General features: G+C 43.8%; 1 protein-coding gene across 5 annotated transcripts in view; it reads left to right on the top strand.

Annotated features, from left to right (window-relative positions):
* ARMH4 (armadillo like helical domain containing 4) overlaps positions 1-21,532 on the top strand; it is a 348,598-nt gene that overhangs the window by 104,046 nt on the left and 223,020 nt on the right. For 4 of the 5 annotated variants that reach the window (XM_088456484.1, XM_088456483.1, XM_088456487.1 and 1 more), the window contains 2 exons: positions 2,555-2,791; positions 8,004-8,204. In XM_088456484.1, the coding sequence (XP_088312610.1) occupies positions 2,555-2,791; positions 8,004-8,204 (438 nt within the window). The remainder of the gene's footprint in view (positions 1-2,554; positions 2,792-8,003; positions 8,205-21,532) is intronic. The other variant, XM_088456486.1, reaches the window with a different exon arrangement.

A 21,532-nucleotide genomic window follows, 5' to 3' on the forward strand; every position in this document is an offset into this window, starting at 1 on the left:
ACTGCTAAGTCTAATTAATTACGACTTACCTTATCGCCTTGTGCTTCTTCCTTCTAGCTTCTTCTCCTCCTGGGCTGGCTGACGCTGCTCCTCACACGCCGCGGCTCATCTGTCCTCTCCCTTCCAGTGGCGTGAAGTCATGCACCCCAACGCCAAAGGAAAAAAAATGTATTAAACAAGTGCAGGGGCAAACGCAGGATTTTCTGAGGGAGATGAGGGGGTTTCTATTAATAAATATACATATATTATATATATGTGTGTGTGTGTGTTTTGTTAAACACACACATACACATATAATATATACAGCATAACACACATGTACATGTTATATATAACACATATATCCACGCTAACATACGTACATACATCCACACTTAAACATACATACACTCTAACACATACAGATATATGCATACGCATATATACACACAAACACAGACCTATACAGTACATACACATATATACACACTAACACATACAGACATATACAGTACATACACATATATACACACTAACACATACAGACATATACAGTACATACACATATATACACACTAACACAGACATATACAGTACATACGCATATATACACACTAACACATACATACATACATACATACACACTCACACAGACCTATACAGTACATACACATATATACACACTAACACAGACATATACAGTACGTACACATATATACACACTAACACATAGACATACATATACTGTATACACACTAACACAGACATATACAGAACATACCCATATATACACACTAACACAGACATATACAGTACATACCCATATATAAACACTAACACAGACATATACAGTACATACCCATATATATACACTAACACTGACATATACAGTACATACACATATATACACACTAACACAGAGACATATACAGTACATACACATATATACACACTAACACAGACATATACAGTACATACACATATATACACACTAACACAGAGACATATACAGTACATACACATATATACACAATAACACAGACATATACAGTACATACACACTAACACAGGCATATACAGTACATACACATATATACACACTAACACAGAGACATACATAAACATATACTGTATACACACTAACACAGACATATACAGAACATACCCATATAGGCATATATACACACTAACACAGACATATACAGTACATACCCATATGTAAACACTAACACAGACATATACAGTACATACCCATATATATACACTGACATATACAGTACATACCCATATATACACACTAACACAGAGACATATACAGTACATACACATATATACACACTAACATACATATACAGTACATACACATATATACACACTAACACAGACATATACAGTACATACACATATATACACACTAACACAGAGACATATACAGTACATACACATATATACACACTAACACAGACATGTACAGTACATACACATATATACACACTAACACAGAGACATATACAGTACATACACATATATACACACTAACACAGAGACATATACAGTACATACACATATATACACACTAACACAGACATATACAGTACATACACACTAACACAGACATATACAGTACATACACATATATACACACTAACACAGAGACATACATAAACATATACTGTATACACACTAAAACACAAACATACTTATTACTTACACTTGTGCACAGCAGCTGGTTGCTAATGGGTGGCAGGCACCTTGCATTATTAGGCCCCGCCCCTAAGGAACGACGCGATAAGCGGGTGTTTGGGGGGCGGGGCTTGATCCATTGGCTCCGCCCCCGTTACAAGCCGACCGAAGAGGGGAATCGTGAAGGGAGGGAGGGGTTTCTTCAGACTTAATCACTGCATGCCGGTAGGCAGTAGCAGTGCCCCACTCAACCTTTCACTCAAGGGGGAAGTGCGGGGGACTATGCAGCAGGAGCAGGCCCGGGCCCCCTCCCGTTCTGCCAGTGTCCGGGCCCGGGACTCTAGTACCGGCAGTCCCCCCCTGATGGCGGCCCTGAGTGTGATACACACGATTAAGCCAAAAAACCAACCTGCATTCTACTCTGTGTGAGGGATGGAGTTTACTTAAAGTAGAATTGTAGAGACAGACTGTCTGCTTTACATGGGGACCTTATGTGGGATTGTGATTCAACCAAGAATCCTTTATCTGATACCTAGTTGGTGGTGGGAATGAAAATCTGGTAATGTATGGGAGCAATCGAGAATCGTCTGTATGCTCCCAAACTCCGTAAAACAGAAGAAATTAGTTGTTCAGACAAGTAGATTAAATTTCTTTGATAAAACCAAATGACTGTTTTTTTGTGTATGGTCACCTATATTCTGTTGAAGCAATTGAATATGTTTTCCCCAGATTATATTGCTTCATTTAGTATTTGACATGTAAATTGTCGGTTTCCTGCTGTATTTTCAGCTGTGTTTATTAAGGCTGGAATTGCTTGTATCATAAGAAAATGCCAGTGAAGGACAGAGACTGTTGTTTTCTTTGCTGCAGTTTTAGATTTTTATTTTATCAGCAGGTACAAAGCAGTCAACTTCAGACATACGTGAAAACAGCAATGTCACGGCGACAGCCACCATCATGGATGTGACAAGTCAAGAAGATATCACCAGGGAGCCGAAAGTGACTCATACAGCAGAAGAGCTAGCAATGGATAGTATTACTCCGCGCATAGAGAGCTCCAGAGAGGAAACTAATACTGATCTATCAACCACTGTTAAGGCCTTCTCTGCTGAAACACCTGCAACTGAAGGTACACAACAAATAATATGTAATCACAAGAAAAAAACTGTTACCATGTTCAGGACCGTAGAGAGCTGGCCAAGACCCTGGTACTTTTTGGGGAGCGTGTTCCTGCCCCCCTTTGGAATAAAAAGTATTTGCAGCATGCTGAAAAGGGGGGCGCCGTCAGCCTCTCAGCAAGGGGCAAATCCAGGAGGGGGGAGTTCAGTGTAATCGCTGCTCCATGCACAGGCAGAGGAGACTGCTGATGTTGCGCAGGACAGCAGCCTCCCTGGCCCAGTTGCAACCCAGCAGTGTGTGCAGGGCTGGGGATAGTGGCTGCTGCTGCTTACAGGTAAGAGGGAGGGTGGGCGTGGGGGTGGCAGATCTGGGCCCCTGGCTGGCCCCTCTAACAAGCCCGGGCAATTAGTACCCACCGCCCCCCCTCCCCCTTGGCGGCCCTGATCATGTCCACAAATCACACACACATTATCATATGGTATAAGGTCCTAATTGTATTTTGCGGTAAGCCGTGGAAGCCAGATTCACCACCTTATGCTAATGCGAGTGTCCGTATGGCTAATGCCAAATTCTGTACGGCTTCAAGCAGAAAGCCGCTCTGTCCGCTGTTTTTCCATCCACAACCGGTATCATTAGTAAAAAGTAAGTAAAATTGCTTCTGCACATAAGCAGTATAATAATAATCTCTATTTGCACCCATCTAAGGGTCCAACCCTGCATGTTTGTACATAACTAATGAACCATATATTTTTTAATTATAATTAGTACATATTACAATATAGGAGACAGTGATTAGGGGCCTGATTCTAAGTTGGACGGATCTCTGTGCAAGGGCGCAAACGACGTGTTCTTGGATACAGCACATGAGCAGATGCAAAATTATGCAGTTTTGCGTATATGTCCGTCCTCTTCTGAGTCTCTGATGAACCTTGGCCGGATCTGTCTTTCCGTGAAATTGGGCATTTTTTAGGCAGCAATAGGGTGGCGACAATACAAGCCCACGATACCGCCCGGGCTTATGGGAGTGTGATGGGTGTGCATGTAAAGATCTGTGCAATACTGAGCAGTATGTAATGGGAAAGGAAGTCTGTTTCTGTTCTTGCACCTAGAATGGGGCTGATGACGGTTGCAGCAGCTGGCGTAAGAGGTGGCACGGCTTGATTGCTTGCAGACGTACAACCCCCTGTATTAGCCCTACGGAATCTTGCATTAGCATTAGCAGAAAGGTTGTGAATCAGGCTTCCACAGCTGCCCACAGCCATAGCCACTTTGTGTTCGGATCAGCATCAGGCCCTAGGTGTAGATCCTTCATTGATCATGACGAAACTCAGGGTCGGAAATGCCAGTGTGGTAAGGGGTATATAATGTCTTATATACATACATTTTCCTTACACATTCTAAGAAAAAGATCTATCAAAGGTCCTATTTTTCTTGGTGATGTACATGGCGATTTGTAATTCACCTAATCTACTAAAGGCAAATTGCCATTTAAATCTCAGCTTTTCCAAACCTCAAAACATATTTTGTCATATTTCTCCCTATCAGAAATCATTGATGCGTACAGCAGAGGGAATCCATTAAACGGCAATTCGTTTGCACAGTTCCATGGAAATGTCTATACAGCAAATTATCTCGCTGGTTTCAGACCATCCAGATAGCCTAAAACTGCTGAGATGAGTGGGCATAAAGAACCTCATTGAAACACATCGCAGGTTGAAATGAATGAGAATTGCTCAGTTCAACAAGTAAATTCAATATACCCCTGTGGAACTACAAGTCCCAGCAACTTATGAGAGTTGTGGAACTGCAAACACCAGCTTACTCAGGGCTGGATTCTAAGTATTGACTAACCTAACCTAACCTAACCCCCTAACCCTCCTTAGGGGTGCCTAACCCTAACCTCCCCCCCAAGTGCCTAACCCTAATCCCCCCTCTAAGTGCCTAACCCTAACCCCCCCCATTCCCCGCTGCCTGAACCTAAGTCCCCCGGGGGGTGCCTAACCCTAAGTCCCCCCCGGGTGCCCTAAACCTAACCCTCCCCCCCTGCGGCTGTCCGCTCGCGGCGCCTGGCCTCCCTTCGATCGGGAAGCCGGGCGCCGGTCTCCCGGCGTCGGGGAAATGTCAGGCGTCTACATCTAGACGCCCGGCATTTCACCCTTGCTGGGATATGACAGCCGGCTTCCCGATTGTATAGCCTCTGAATCGGGCCTTCAGTCAGCCAAGCCACACAGGATAATTTCTACATTAGTATTCCATTACTTTGATTGGTTTTTCAATGGGGCTGGAGGTCAGCATCTTCTCAGCCATTCACAAGTAGCCAAGATGTAAATCTTTCTTATAATTGGCTGAGCTTTCCCCATTCATTTCTGTGAGTAATCCATTTCAGACTTTCTGCTTTCAATAAAATGCATTGCTGAATTTTCACAGCATATATAAATTGACAAAAACAGCCACATTTAAAATTAATCAATTTTTAATGGATAACTTCATTTCCTTAATATATTAGTGTTTTGGTTGATTAATTAATGATTTATATATGGTAACTTTGGTCAGTATTAATTTCTGAATAAAATTAACCTTAGATAGATCTACCCTCATGGGATGAAAGCAGAAATTACTTTTATGTCATTATTATTTATTTAGTCATTATCAGACATATGTCACTTAGCTTCACTCAAACGTTATGAGGACAGGTAAGGACTCCCTTAACCAATGTTGTGTATCCTCTGAGAGTGGGCTACATCTGTCAAATTTGTCTATAGAAAATATACTAGTCAGTAAGTAGTAAAAGTATCTTATTTCCTTATTTACCAGTTTAAAGGATAATTCCACCGTTATATTGCCAAGTTTGGAAAGTAATCCCCCCATTCCCTTTCTGTGAATTACAGGAGCCCGATATTCTCACGCCATTCTCATCTGTGGTTATCCATCATCACATCAGGCTTACACAACGCTCAGTAGATGAGTTAGCTACTTGCCAAGTCCTATGAGGACCCCACGTCCTGCTCTGTGCCTCTTACGATGGCGCTAGAGACCTAGGGGTAAATTTACTAAAGTGAGAATTTTTAGAAGTGAGTTTTAGAAGAGATGTAACCCATAGCAACCAATCAGATTCTACTTAACATTTAATTAGCACCATCTAGAAGATAATAGCTAGAATCTGATTGGTTGCTGTGGGCAACATCTTTTCTAAAACTCACTTCTAAAAACTCTCACTTTAGTAAATTTACCCTCTGCACTCATATTGGGCCCTCCATTTTGGGGGATTGATATAATCATGGACCTTAACACCACAGAAGAGGAAGTCACAGGTGAAGGACCTCCACAATTCAGGTAAGGTGATGAAAAGAAAAAGACAACAGTAGTAGGTGGCGCTCATCATTCACAGCAAGGGATGGCATATCAATATTTATTTAAATCAAAAAGTATTCTGAATAATAAATGATCAACAATTAAAAACTCGCAGGAGTGGGGTTATAAATACATTAATATAATCACAATATAAATGAAACATATACATCCAATAAAATCAGCAAATGTAATCAAGTACTATGAGTGGGGTCTCACTATCCAACAAAGTCAACCGAGGATACGGAGATCACGAGACTTGTGGCAGGACTTTACCAACTTTATGAGACTTGCAGCAGAGCTCTCCTGTGAAACCATCTGCCGTTACCGGCACCCCACGTGACACCGTTTAGCACTGCGGGAGTGTGAGACTCACAGAGCTGAGGTCAGTGAGGTCCGTGGAGAGAGAAACCGCGACATAGCGCCGGGAGGAATATTCACATTGCCGGAGGATTCACAGTCTGAAGCATATGGACTGTGAGTACTGTGGAGAGCTGGGATTTTGAACTGTCCTTTATTCATTATTTATATACATACTCCTGATATTTTGAATTCCACTATTGGAGTATCGTGGAGCATTGGAAATATTGACTTCTGGCTGTGAGCATTTAACAGCTATAATAACCTGCTACAATTGTTACTACCTATCAGTGATACAGCAGTTTCTATTTTGAACTGCTACACAACAATATTGCTCTATATATATAAGACTTTGAGCCGTATTCAATTTGATTCACACCCGCGATGCTTTTTCGACTCCCGGACTTTCCGCCTACTTCGCCTGTTTTGCATGCGGAAAAGTATCACGTTCGTGCCCGCGTATCCCCGTATTCAATTTGAAAGTACGCGAAAACGGGACCCGGCGAAAATGAAACAAGCGGAAAGTCCTGTCAGATTTGGGGAAATCAGCCTGACACCCCTCTGACATTGGTGTTAGCTATGGTTACCCCCGAGTTGGCTTGCTGAAGGTATTTGGTGTTTTTAAACGGGCTCAATAGCTGCTAAATAGCGTTTTTGTACAAGTGGCGAAGAATACTATTCAGGAGTATTTTTTGCAGAAAATTTGGGGTACTTGAAAATGGGGGCCAGCATATTTTAAAGTTGCTAAAGTTAAGTTTAAAAAATCGTGAAAAATCCACCTGCCACAAGCACCTGCAATGGAAAAAACACATGGGGCATACTTGGGGACCCCCCTAGAGTCTAGTTCGCTAGTTTTTAACTTTGTCCCCCCAAATTTTTTTTTTCGCCCTCAAAATGAAAGTGATTTTTTTGGGGTGTTCTTAAGTGTTTTTTAAAACATTTTTTGACACAGTTTACCTTTGGGAGACTGTCTGAAGGCTGCATGGGGTTTCCCGCAACGTTGCACCCCAAAACCCCAGTTCTGCAATTTTTTCCGCCTGCTATTCATAGGCGAAACTTTTTCACCTATTACATTGCATTGACTTTCCGCCTCTTTTAAATTGAATACGGCGATACTTTTCCGCCTGGCGAAATGACGTCATTGGCAAAACTTTTTTGCTGATCTCGACTTTTTGCTCCAAATTGAATGCGGGCCTTTGTTGGATAGTGAGACCCCACTTGTAGTGGTTGATTTCATTATGAAAGTTGCCTGCCACAAGCTAATTTACATTTGCTGATTTTATTGGATGTATATGTTTCTTTTATACTTATTTTGTGATAAATAGGGTAAGAGGTTACTTTTAATACTGTCAGTATAAAGTTGGAATTTTCCTTTACTGTATTAAACAAATTCACTAACTTAATGTCCACAGAATTATATTGGTACAGGCGGTGGACACCACAAGTCCATAACTTGCTATTGTACACAAGTAGATGTGAAGTTCAGTTCAGTCTTATGTTTTATACTCTTCTAGGTTTGAATTCACCATCTAGGGATGAGGAGTTTTGGGCTGGTTCAGTATCTCCAGTTATGCCAGCAGCCACAACACAGACTGAGGATACCTCCGTGCTCAGTACAGTCACATCTGCCTCCTCCCAAGTCAGTGTCATACTTCCTCCGACCAGAAGAATCAGTGCTACAACAGCATATGGGGCGGACAAGCAGGAATATGAAGGTAGCTTGTGTAGAATGTGCTGGACATGTGCACTGTTCATGTTACCTTTAATGCATTCCAGATTCTAGTGCGATGGAAGAGTGCAGACAGTGGGCTTGATTCATTACGTATCACAACTGTGATTACGAAGGCAGATGGATGATTGTTGCGTACTGCACATGCATCGCAGTGCACGAAGGCATCACTGCGATCGTAATGCGATCGCAGTGACCACGCAGACCCATTGCAGAGTGATTGATAGGAAGTGAGCGTTTGGGGGTGGTGACAGGGGGATGTCGGCGAAACGTAGGCATGTCAGTGTGTTTGAACGCCATTACAGGGGCGTGCATAAATTAGTCACTGCGATGGTATACGCAGCTTGAGATCTCACTGCGTTCGACGAGGTTAGCAATTTCTGAGTAAGGTCTGACCTTGTGCAATTGTGTGTGAGGCCCCGATGGTACTTGGTGATACCGATGGCTTTGCAGACTTGCAAGGTATTACGGATGTGAGTAAGGGGAAGTGGGCGTCCTTATGTTAGGCTGCGATTGCAAAAATTAGCATATTTTTGCAATCGGTCTGCGTGGAACTGTGATCGCAGTTCCGATCCATAATGAAGCAGGCCCTGTGTGCGCAGAGTCCATTAGAAGGTGCTATAGATCACTGACGCTCAGTGCTTATTCACTGGATAAAGATTAGTTCTATTATAAACATGGCTTCATTTTTATTTTTCAGTAAATAGTACTAATTGGCTTTGTATATATCACAGATGCGTTTGCAGAGATGGGAGTTTGTGTTGTGTTTTCAATATGTCTAAAAAATATTTCTCTGCAATTTTGTTTAATTATGTTGTTTGTCTCCTTTTTTGGGAAGCAGGATACAGAGAATGGGGGTGGGGGTTACATGTTCTCTATTTAAGTGTGTTTGTTTTTTTACAGATGATTTTCCCATCATTTCCCAAAACTGCCTATGAATAGACACACACACACACACACACATATATATATATATATATATATATATATATATATTAAAAGTAGGAACCGGTCGTCTATGTATCGTACATATATAGTAAAATGGAACTAGCAATGGCAGGATCGTCCCAAAACATATGTCGTTCTTCAGCAAACATAAAAACGTTTGCGTAGGAGGGGGAGACATTGCTCCCCATTGCACACCCTGACACTTGCCTAAAGACATGGCCATTAAAGATTAAATAATTATTTTTTAAGATCAGATCCAATAATGTCATAAATAAATTCAGATCCATTTCTTTCATTCCTTGATCTTCCAAAAAGCGTTTCATGGTCGTTAAGCCCTCCTGGTGCTGTATAGATGTATACAAACTATTTATATCCACAGTACACAGCAACAGGGCTGTAGCTAGGGTAGTGCGGCCGGTGCCATCGCACAGGGCACCACAGGTCAGGGGGCGCTGTTTGGGTCTGGCAAATTTCTGTTTATTATCTTTCTTGCTTGTTATTTCATCCCCAGCATCTCCTGGCCTCTCCTATCTCTTCCCTGGCCCTTTTTTGGGTGCATTATGTCCCTTTGAAAAATGAGGGGGGCGCCAATGCTCTTTCTGACACAGGGCACCAAAAAAATCTAGTTACGGCTCTGCACAGCAATGTACCATCTGGAACAGTTTCAATGGTATTAAGTTGGTGTAAGAAACTGGTAGTATCCTTGATGAAAAATGACTGTTTGATGACGTAAGATTGTAAGGTACTGTCCAGTGCTGTCCAGGTACATAGATATTGGTTAGTACAGGGTATTATGTTTTACAGCTACAGTGGGGCCAGCGAGACAGTGCATCAGCACAGCATCGCGTTACCATAGTGATGGCTGTCGCTTTGCGGGTGACGTCATTAGCAGTGGACGTTCCGGCCAGCACTCCGCGTGAGCCGTTGGATGTGCTCCTGCCCCCGGCCTCACTCAGCTCTAGTGATTCCATAGTATTTAAGGTAAGACTCAATGTATGTATGTCACTTTGTCTGTATTCCTTGAGAAAAGAGCCAACAGGCTCTGAAACGTTGGAGATTACAATACACGTTTTGGCTTGATTTAAAGACTTTGAATGCCGCTGCATTTTGTTCATCTATGACCACACATTGACAGCAGAGGGCACCTAAGCTGTTGTTAAGTGATCTTTGGAGTGCCGGATCATCCACATATATAAAATAAGGTCCAAATGGTCCGGCACGCCTACAATTTTCATTGATGCCGCCTTCGTGCCCTCCGTGGGTTAGAACAAATACTGACGGCAGCACTGAAGGTCTTAAGGAAAACTTCATGCTTTATTCCAACGACTCAGGGCATATGTACCCTTTTGTCAAGGTAACAAGAAAAAAGATAAAACAACTCTTACCTTTAAATACAATCACCCATGTGTGGGCTGTGTAGCCTCGGGAGTCACCCGAGTCTGTACGCTGCAGGGCGTGTCTCCCTGTGATGACGTGCTGTATGCCCGATGCTCCCTTGTCACCATGGGACCCGGACGCTGCTCAGTCAATGTAACACAACCATCACCACGTATTAGCATGATAAAAATACATTTATATATATATATATGACATTATTGGATCTGATCTTATATATATACAGATGATGTAAGCATAACCGCTAGTGTAACGTTGATTAGCTGTCAAACATCACAATATTCACTGGAATAGTGCTGATAGCGTACATTGGTTGTAAGTCAATACTTAAATCTATGTAATTTCAAAGAGCCTTATTACATGTAGGAGAGTCTTGTGGGGCTCCTCACTACGTTCTCCAATATTTAGTACCAAAAAACACAATCAAAGTACATTCCAGCAGATCTTGTCATTCAAGCCTTTTGGTGCAATTGTATTCAGTTTTATAATCCACTTAGCCTCCAATCTTAAGAGCTGGCCTGCTCTATCCCCCCTCTAAGTGATGGGGGGATATGGTCAATAATTTTATGTTGGAAAACTGCTAGGCTGTGTCCTTTTTCAGCATAATATCTGGCGACTGGTTGTTCAGTAGTTTTGCCTAGCAATGCTGACCTTATGGCGGATCTAGGGCCATTTTCTTTTGCGTGCATTGTTCAGGTGGTTTTGCCCACTTAGTAGAGGCCGCAAGGACATATGATAATGTATATAATAAATGTTGAAGTGCACGTCAGAACATGATTGATTCTGTATTTCTTGTCGCTATGTGGATCTTTAAAATCCATTCCAGTAATCATATTTCGGCACGTTGTGCATTTCAAACACTTATAGCATCCAGCTGGTCTTCGAAAACAAGTGCTACTTTGTTCATTCTGTCTACTAAATCCAGTAATATCTGTGTGTACTATCGTGTCCCTAATATTGCGTCCTTTAAGAAAACATGTCATTGCTCTTTGTCCTTTGAAGCAGGTTAATTCCTCATCCGTTGCTATACTAGGCCACAATGCCTTACTTGCATGTTATATGACCGGACTTGAGGTAGTGTAGTGATTTTTCCAAGTTATCACAGATTTATTCTTTCTATCGGTGGGTTGTAAAAGAGATGTTATCGTTAATTCAAGGACCTCCTTCTTTTGTTGTTTAAGGTGTTTGATGTTGTAGCCTCTATTGTTAAATTTAGAGACTATATGGTCTAAAGCTTCTTCTACGCCATTGGGGTCACTTGTGATTCTTGCCACTCTCGTCATTTGTGATTTGGGGAGACAGGGTGATTGCTGGACGCAAGTAACAAGTTTACTATACATGGTCGTAACAATGTTTCCTCCAATGATGGACACGGTTTCAGTATGATTGACTGCTGGCCGCATGCGGCATCCCGGCAGCAGTGGAAATCCCGATCGTCCCAAGGTAAGTATTTCCTACCCTATTCTACCCCCTAACCTTAACCCTCCCTTAGGGGTGCCTAACCCTAATTTACCCCCAAGTGCCTAACCCTAATCCCAGCCGCCTAAACCGAAGTCCCCCGGGGAGGTGCCTAACCATAACCTCCCTCCGGGGGTGCCTAACCCTAACCCTCCCTTCCCCTAGCCTAACCCTAAACTCTCGGGGGGGGGCCTAACCCTAAGTCCCCCCGGGAAACCTAAACCTGACCCTCCCCCCCCCCCCGCGCAGCTATCCACGCCCGGCTTACCTTTGATCGGTAAGCCGGGTGTAGGGCTCCCGGGGTAAGTAAAATGACAGGCGGTGGGATGTCGACGCCTGTCATTTCACCAATTGCCAGGATTAGACAGTCGGGAATCCGACGGTCGGGATTCCGTCCTTTGGCTTCCCGACTGCTTCCCGATGGACACTTGTACATCAAGATAATTAAGTGTAGTCAAACTGTATTGGAAGGTTAATTTGATCGGTGATGCTCTGGGATTGATTGCAGTCATAAGCTCTATAAATGACTTCTACCCACCTGTCCAAAACATGAATAAGTCGTCTACAAAAAAATAATATGTGTCTCCGGATTGTTGAAAAATATTTCCTTTTCTTCCTGTAACATAAAGATGTTTGCGTATGTCGGTGCCACGTTGCTACCCATTGCAGAACCCGATGCCTGGAGGAAAAAATCTCAGTCAAATAAAAAATAATTACGCTTTAAGATCAATTCTAAAAGTCTTATCAACAGGTTCAGATCAAGATCTTGCATGTTTTCTTTGATGAGGAACTCTCATACAGCGTGTAAACCTGTGTCGTGTGGGTTTACAGTGTATAAATTGCACACTTCCATTACACAGATCAGTGTATTCTCTGTATTTTTCTGCAGTTGTTCTAGTTGTAATAAGAAATTTGTCCATCAAATTGTCTGTTTATTTAAGTACAGTTGTAGGATGCTATCCAGGAACTGGGATATCGGCTGGTAGAGGGAATTCCTCACTGAAAGGATGGACGGCCAGGAGGGTTCTCTAATGAGGCACTGTATATAGTATATGGACCACTGGAGTGTCCTGCGTTAGCGCCACTCATAATTTTTCAGTGATTTTTTCTTCTTGTTTGGCAACTAACAGAAGGGCATCAAGTTCAGTTTTAAATATATTCATAGGGTCCCTCTCCAGAGGTTGCTACACAGTGACATCTAGTAGTTGGCGCTCCACAACGGAATGATGCTGCTCTTAGAGCAGCCTTCTTGCATGGTTTGTCCGAAAGGATGATGGTCGAGCTAGCTTCTAGAGATCTACCTGAGATGTTGGATGATCTTATTTCTTTATGTATCAAACTTGATCAGCGGCATCGTGAAAGACAAGCCAGTCAGGGGCGTGAAGTTCATACATCTGCTTGGCCCACCATTCCTTCAACCGCCCGGGGCCCATCTTCTTCTCAGCTGGATGACCCCATGCATGTCAACAAATCCCGGTTTACTCCCGCTGAGCGAAGAAGTCATCAGATGCGCAATCAACTCTGCCTCTACTGTGCTGGGCCAGGTCATTTTCTGAAATCATGTTCCCTGCTCTCGGGAAATGAGAAGCCTTAACCATTGACAGAGGAGTACGGTTAGCGGTTGTGTCCAAATCTTCTCATTTAATAGACCCGGTCTATTTCCAGTCTCACTCTCAGTGGATTCTCATTCTATATACCTTCTAGCTTTAATTGATTCAGGAGCAGCCAGGAACTTTATTTCTGAGTCTATCATCCGTGAACTGCAAATTCCTACCGTACCTCTTCAGTGCAATTTAGTGTTGTCCGGTGTTGACGGAAATACTCTCCAGGCTGGAATCATATCTTCCAAATCTGTGCCTATAGTTCTCCGCATTGGTGCCCTTCATCAGTTATTGAGTTCTTCGTTTTACCCAGTGACACTCAAGATTTAGTTCTGAGTCTACCGTGGTTGAAAATCCATAATCCAACTTTGGACTCGACCAACATGCATGTGTTGGCATGGGGAACTAATTGTCATAACAAATGCATTCCTAAAGTTCTTCCAGTACGAACCATTCCAAGCTGTACTCAAGAATTGAAGTCTGAGTCTTTATCTAACCTAGGTCCTGATCTACTACCAGAACCATACCGTGATTTTGCAGATATCTTTTGAGAGAAGGCAGCAGATAAGTTGCTGTACCTCCTCACTGCAAATGGGACTGTGGTATAGATTTAGTGCCTGGGAAAATGCCACCTCGTGGCCGTATCTACTCTCTTTCGGTTCCTGAAACAACTGCCATGTCTATTTACATAAACAAAATTCTTGCCATGGGTTTTATAAGACCATCTTCTTCTCCAGCTGGGGCCAGATTCTTCTTTGTTGAGAAGAAAGATGGAGGTCTCAGACCGTGCATAGACTACAGAGGCCTGAACAACATCACTATCAAAAATCGATACCCTCTTCCCCTAATTTCAGAATTGTTCGACAAGGTATTGACACAGCACGCCGGACTCCGGCGCCCACTTACTGGGCCCGGCGGCGCTGGTCTGCAGAGGGGCAGCATGTGGAGTGTCGCCGGCATTCCCCGTTGTCCTCTGCCTCTTCCTCCCCTGACGGATGCAGGTGGCCGCGGTTCCCTACGGGCGCGTGCGCCGACCTGTTTAAGATTTAAAGGGCCATACACACACACTTTGCAACATCACAGGAAGTGACTGGGGTAGCCCTGCATATTTAAGGAAGTCTCTGAGTATAAGCTCATTTACCTTACTCCAGCGTTCCTGTGATAGTCCATTACCTGTTTCTGACCTTGGCTTTGTTTGTGACCCTGATTTCGCCTGACCCCTGGTACTGCATCTGATATCTGGTTTTGACTTCGGCTATTCCCTGTGACCTGTTTACGCCTGCTCCCTGGTACCGTCTAGTCCATTTTGTTCTGACCCGGCCTGTCGACTAAGCTATATGTCTTCTCCGCTTCATCAAGAGTTTACCAGCACCTGTATAAGGGAACCTATCCTGAGGGCCACAACCTGTGTGTCGGACGCAGCCAAGCCCATACCTTCTTGTGAGGGTCCCTGGTGAACACCGCCGGCACATTAGACTCCGCGCCTCAGGCATAGGTCTAGCCAACTCCCTAAATACGGGCCGCATCCATAATCCGTCCGAGACGTGTGACAGAATACTCTGGGCATAAAAGACATGGATCCTGCTGGGAACCCATCTCCATGAGACCTGCTCGAGAACCTTCTTGCTAGGGTTGAGAAGCAAGAACAAGACCAGGCCCAGATTATGAAGTGTCTGCAGACCCTAATGCAGCAAGTCAGTGTTGCTAAGTCGCCTTCGGTGCAGTTATCCACTCCTCCTATGGTGTCTGTACAAGCTGCAGGAGTTACCGCTCCATTACACATTCCGAATCCTACAAAGTATGATGGGGATCCCAAAGGCTGTTGAGGATTCCTAAACCAATGCTCAATTCAATTTGAGGTACAAGCAGCAAATTTTCCTTCAGAGAGGACGAAGGTGGCTTACATCATTTCACTGCTGTCTGTTCAAGCGTTGGCCTGGGCTTCACCATTGTGGGAAAGGAATGATCCCCTGGTCAACAACAGCGCTGTATTTCTGAAAGTTTTTTGGAGGGTCTTCGATGAACCAGGACGAGTATCCTCTGCAGGGTCAGCTATCTTGCAGCTGAAACAAGGCAATCAAATCGGCAGGACAGTATGCTGTGCAGTTTCGAACCCTTGCTTCAGAATTAGGGTGGAATAATGAAGCCCTGATCGCCACATTTATGCAGGGGTTGTCAGATTAGATCAAAGATGTACTCACGTCCAGAAAATTGGCAACCACTTTAGACGATTTAATCTCCTTGAGTATCCGGGTATATCTTCGCCACAGGGAGAGGGCAAAAGAGAAGGAACAGTCCCATCGCTTCATTTTCAAGCTCACTCCACGGTTCACGGCACCCGTGGAATCGCCTGAAGAGCCTATGCAGGTCGGGAGGTCCCGCCTTCTTGCCTCAGAGAGGGAGAGGAGGTTCAAAAACAAGCTCTGTCTGTACTGTGGCGACCAGGTCATCTTCTTTCGGGCTGCTGAAAATGTCTGGGAAACGAGAACGCCTACCTGATCAAGGGGTGATCAGATCAGGTACGTTTCAATACACCCCAAAAGACTGCTACTCCTCAGTTCACCATCGTTGTAACTCTGGTCCATGGGAATTCCTCTGAGATCTTAAAGGCTTTCTTTTTTTTACGCATTATGTTTTTATTGAAAATCTCTCACACAGAAAAATTCCAATTAAAAGCATAGCAAAAGATTCAACATTTGGTATATCAATTTTGCTAAAAATAATACAAAATATGGTCACATTTTATTACAAAACCTTTATCATAAACAATTGCATCAGAATGAAAAGAAAATGAAAAAGAAGAAAATTAAGGAAAGTTGAGGAAAACACAAAAAGCCTCGGGCCAGATAGCGAAACTGATACATCCAACCATCTACTTTTAGTGAACTACGGGATATTTACCGGTGTCTGTTTGTTATCTTCCTTAATCATGACTGAGCGTCATAGTGGTCCGACTCCTTATAATGTAACCATGGATGCCAAGTCACAGTGAAATTTTGGCCCTTGTCTATGTGGGGTAAAATGAAATAATCCATAGCCATATAATGGTTAAGACATGTACACCACTCAGACATGGAGGGAGCCGACCTGGACTTCCAGTGAACAGGAATCATGGCTTTGGAAGCACTCAAAATCTGGCATAATAGCGACTTTTTAAAGTGAGCATAGGGTTTCCGAATGTGGTTCAGCAGCCAGAAGCTAGGGCAGGTAGGCAAATCCTCATGAAGAATAAGGCTTGCCGTTTCAATTACTTTGTCCCAAAAAGGTCTAAGAGAAGAGCATTCCCACCAGATAGGTAAAGGGGTTCCCAGCTCTATCTTGCTTCTCCAACAAGTGCTAGGGACTCCAGGATACATTTTAGAAAGCTGGCTAAGGCAGCAGTACCAACATGAGATGACTTTATAATGTATCTCCATTGTCAATGCATTTGTGGATGCGGAGAAAGTATTTCTGATGACTTCCGGACAATCATCTTCTCCTATTAGTCCCCGTAGATCTGATTCCCAATCAGAAATAAATTTGGGTCTACCAGAATAAAGGCGTTCAATCAACAATGTGTAAATAGAGGACAGTGGGTGTCGTGGAGACTCCCGAGCTACACACATATTCTCAAGTGGAGTAGTCCCCCTGCCATATGCTTTAGGGGGCCCAATGTCAAGAGAAAATGCTTTATTTGCAAGTATTTCCAAATCTTGCTGTTAGGCAAGACCCATTTAGCTTGAACAGAGGGAAAACTCATAATTTCCGAACCTTCAAATAGCTGGTTAATCCTGAGAATCCCCTGTGTACGCCACAATCCAAATGAGTTTGCTGGGATCCCGGGAGGAAATGCCGGATTACCAAATAAAGGTGTTAAAGGAGAAGGGGTAGGGGACAGAAGGGGGTGTTTAAAGGCTTTCTTAGATTCAGGTGCCGATGGCAATTTCATTTCCGCTAAGAAGGTGCAAGAACTGGGAATTCCGAGTGTACCTCTACAAACACCCTTGTGTATCATTGGAGTGGATGGGAATAAACTTCCCACAGCTACCATCCACTTTCGAATGACAGAAATCTCCATGCAAGTGGGTGCGCTCCATCGGGAGCAGATAGCATTCTACATACTTCCGTCAGCTGAGTATCCGGTCATCTTGGGTCTACCCTGGCTCCGCAAGCATACCCCCACTTTAGATTGGAAAGGACCTCAAATCCTGTCATGGGGACCTCAATGCCATGGGTTATGTTTATTGTCAGTCAAACCTCCACATCGTGTTATCCTGAGTTCAGTAACTACTTCTGGAGATCCTCTTCCTGTTCCATAAAGGTCCTTCAGGGATGTATTCTGTAAGAAGGCTGCTGAAACGCTTCCTGCACACAGGGAGTGGGATTGTGCTATTGACTTGTTGCCCGGGAGGATTCCTCCTTGAGGAAGAGTTTTTCCCCTTTCTCTTCCTGAGTCCCAGGCAGTATCAGAAAATGTCAAAGAGAATTTGGAACGAGGTTTCATCAGGGAATTTAAATCGCCTGCTGGAGCTGGCCTGTTCTTTGTCAAAAATAAAGACGGGGGGTTGAGACCATGCATTGATTACAGGTGCCTGAATGCCATTACCATCAAAGACCGATATCCTCTACCTTTGATTTCTGAGCTCTTCGACCGAATCAAAGGAGCGAGCACTTTCACTAAACTAGATCTTCGTGGGGCCTACAATCTGATCAAAATTTGACCCGAGGACGAGTGGAAGACGGCCTTTTGCACTCTTGATGGCCACTACGAATATGTAGTCATGCCTTTTGGTTTGAGTAATGCACCAGCTGTCTTTCAGAAATATATGAATCATATTTTCCGGGACTTACTATACAAATATGTAGTGGTATACTTGGCTGACATCCTAATAATCTCTGAAGATGAAAAGTGTCATCACCAACATGTGTGTGAAGTACTGTCCTGGCTTCGGGCCAACCAGCTTTTTTGTAAGCTTGAGAAATGCTCATTCGAATAAAAGGAATTAACGTTTCTAGGATATATCATCTCGGGCTCCTGCCTTCAGATGGACCCAGGAAAGCTTACTGCAATCAACAACTGGCCCCACCCAGTCGGATTGAAAGCAATAAAATGCTTTTTGGGTTTTTGCAACTTTTACCGCCAATTCATCAGGAACTATTCGTCCATCGCAGCTCCCATCACTGCTCTTACCAGAAAGGGTTAAGACACTCGTGTGTGGCCTCCTGAGGCAGAAGACGCTTTCCTCAGTTTAAAGCAGTGTTTCCTTTCAGCACCCATTCTGAGGCAGCCAAATTGTGATCAAGCTTTTTTCCTGGAGGTGGATGCCTCCACGATTGGAGTTGGAGCAGTACTGTCATAGAAGGATGATGCGGGCAAGTGGTAATCCTGTGGGGTTTTCTCCCGAAAGTTCTCTGCATCAGAAAGGAATTACGCTGTCAGGGATAAAGAACTACTAGCCATCAAGTTGGCTCTTCAAGAATGGCATTACTTGTTAGAAGGAGCTAAGTATCCGGTGACCGTCTATACCGACCATAAGAATTTGACGTATCTCAAAACAGCTCACTGCCTAAATTACCGTCAATCTAGGTGGTCATTGTTTTTTGATCAGTTTAATTTAGTGATTACCTATAGGCCGGGTAATAAGAACGTCAAAGCTGATGCACTCTCCCAAGCATTCAACACTGTTGAAGTGGAGACGGTAAAAGAAGACAAACCAATTTTGAACCCTGCGTGTTTTGTGGCGGCTACCAACCGGGTCAAGATTCCAAAGGGGAAGACATTTATAGCACCTGAGTTCCGGTCTAGGTTACTTCAGTGGGCTCATTCATTGCGCTTCACGGGCCATGCAGGCATAAGGAAAACTTTGGAGCTAATTCTCAGGAATTATTGGTGGCTGACTATCAGTCAGGATGTGTAGGACTTTGTGGCAGCTTGTCACATTTGTGCTCAGCATAAAGTTCTGCCGCATGCGCCATCAGGGTCCCTGCTTCCACTACCAGTGCCTGATTGTCCTTGGACTCACATTTCGATGTACTTTGTGACAGATCTGCCTTCTTGTCAAGGATTTACTACCATCTTGGTAGTTGTGGACTTTGTTCCATTAAAAGGACTACCTTCGGCCCCAAAGTTAGCAGAGGCTTTTATAAGAGAGCTTTTCCGGTTGCATGGATTTCCAAAGGACATTGTATCAGACTGTGGGGTGCAATTTACTTCCAAATTCTGGAAGGAATTATGCACGTGTTTTGGGGTCAAACTAAGCTTTTCATTGGCCTATCATCCTTATAGTAATGGTGAAACAGAATGGGTAAATCAATATTTAGAGAAATGTATTCATATGTATGTGTCGGCCAATCAGGATGATTGGGTTGCTTTACTTCCTTGGGCTGAATTTGCTCATAACAACTTGTTTCATGAGTCAGCGGGTCATTCTCCATTCTTCATACAGTATGGGTTACACCCTGCGTTACCAGAATTACCAGTCGTTGGGTCGATAGCTCTTCCAGTGGTCCGTGATACAGTTAAACGATTCCTCAATATCTGGAGGGATGTTAGAGGAACTTGTGCAGAGCATCTTCGATACAAGATGGTGGCAGACAGAATGAGGAGGAAGGTTCCTTTACTGTGTGCGGGTGACAGAGTATGGCTGTCAACCAAAAATTTACGTCTGAGGGTACCTACAATGAAGTTCGCTCCAAGGTTCATTGGGCCGTTTCAGATTCTCCAAGTGATAAATCCTGTGGCTTATCGTTTAAAACTTCCTGGCACATTTAAGGTTCCGAATGTTTTTCACGTTACCCTTTTGAAACCGCTGGTTCTGAATAGATTTTCGAAGCCCTGTGATCCTCCAACAGCTATTATAGTAGACCATCAGGAAGAGTATGAGGTGAAGCAGATTTTAGACTCCAGGATGTCCCGAGGTATAGTCCAGTTCTTGGTGGACTGGAAAGGATATGGTCCGGAGGAGCGCTGTTAGATCAAGGCCTCAGACATTCATGCACCCTGACTTCTTCAGAAATTCCGTCAGAAGTTTCCTGGCAAGCCATTTGTGGGGTGTTCGGTGCCCACCCCTAGAGGAGGGGGTAATGTCACAGCACGCCGGACTCTGGCGCCCACTCCTGCATATTTAAGGAAGTCTCTGGGAGCACTCCGGTGCCAGAGTATAGGCTCATTTACCTTACTCCAGCGTTCCTGTAATAGTCCATTACCTGTTTCTGACCTTGGCTTCGTTTGTGACCCTGATTTGGCCTGACCCCTGGTACTGCATCTGATATCTGGTTTTGACTTCGGCTATTCCCTTTGACCTGTTTACGCCTGCTCCCTGGTACCGTCTAGTTCGTTTGGTTCTGACCCGGCCTGTCGACTAAGCTATACGTCTTCTCCGCTTCATCCAGAGTTTACCAGCACATGCATAAGGGAACCTATCCTGAGGGCCGCGACCTGTGTGTTGGACGTAGCCAAGCACATACCTTCTTGCGAGGGTCCCTGGTGAACACCGCTGGCACATTAGACTCCGCACCTCAGGCATAGGTCTAGCCAACTCCCAAAATACGGGCCGCATCCATAATCCGTCCGAGACATGTGACAGGTATGAGGAGCCACCATCTTTACGATACTCGACCTTCGAGGGGGTGTATAACTTCATTCGAATATGCAAAGGGGTTGAGTGAAAACTGCCTTCAACACCAGGGATGGGCGCTACAACTACTTGGTAATGCTCCAGCAGTCTTCCAGGGGTATGTTAAAGAAATTTTTGGAGACATTCTTTATCTTTTTGTTGTTGTATATCTTGATGACATCCTAATTTTTCCAAAGATCTCAAGTCTCATCGCCTACACGACAAGGAAGTTGCGGCTCTGAAAACATCAATTATATGGAAAAATCTCTAAATGCACCTTCGAAAGATCTTCTGTACCTTTCCTCGATCACATTATC

The sequence above is a fragment of the Taudactylus pleione genome, unplaced genomic scaffold (assembly GCF_031769625.1).
Source record: "Taudactylus pleione unplaced genomic scaffold, aTauple2 ptg000707l, whole genome shotgun sequence".
In the NCBI taxonomy this organism is placed as follows: Eukaryota; Metazoa; Chordata; class Amphibia; order Anura; family Myobatrachidae; genus Taudactylus; species Taudactylus pleione.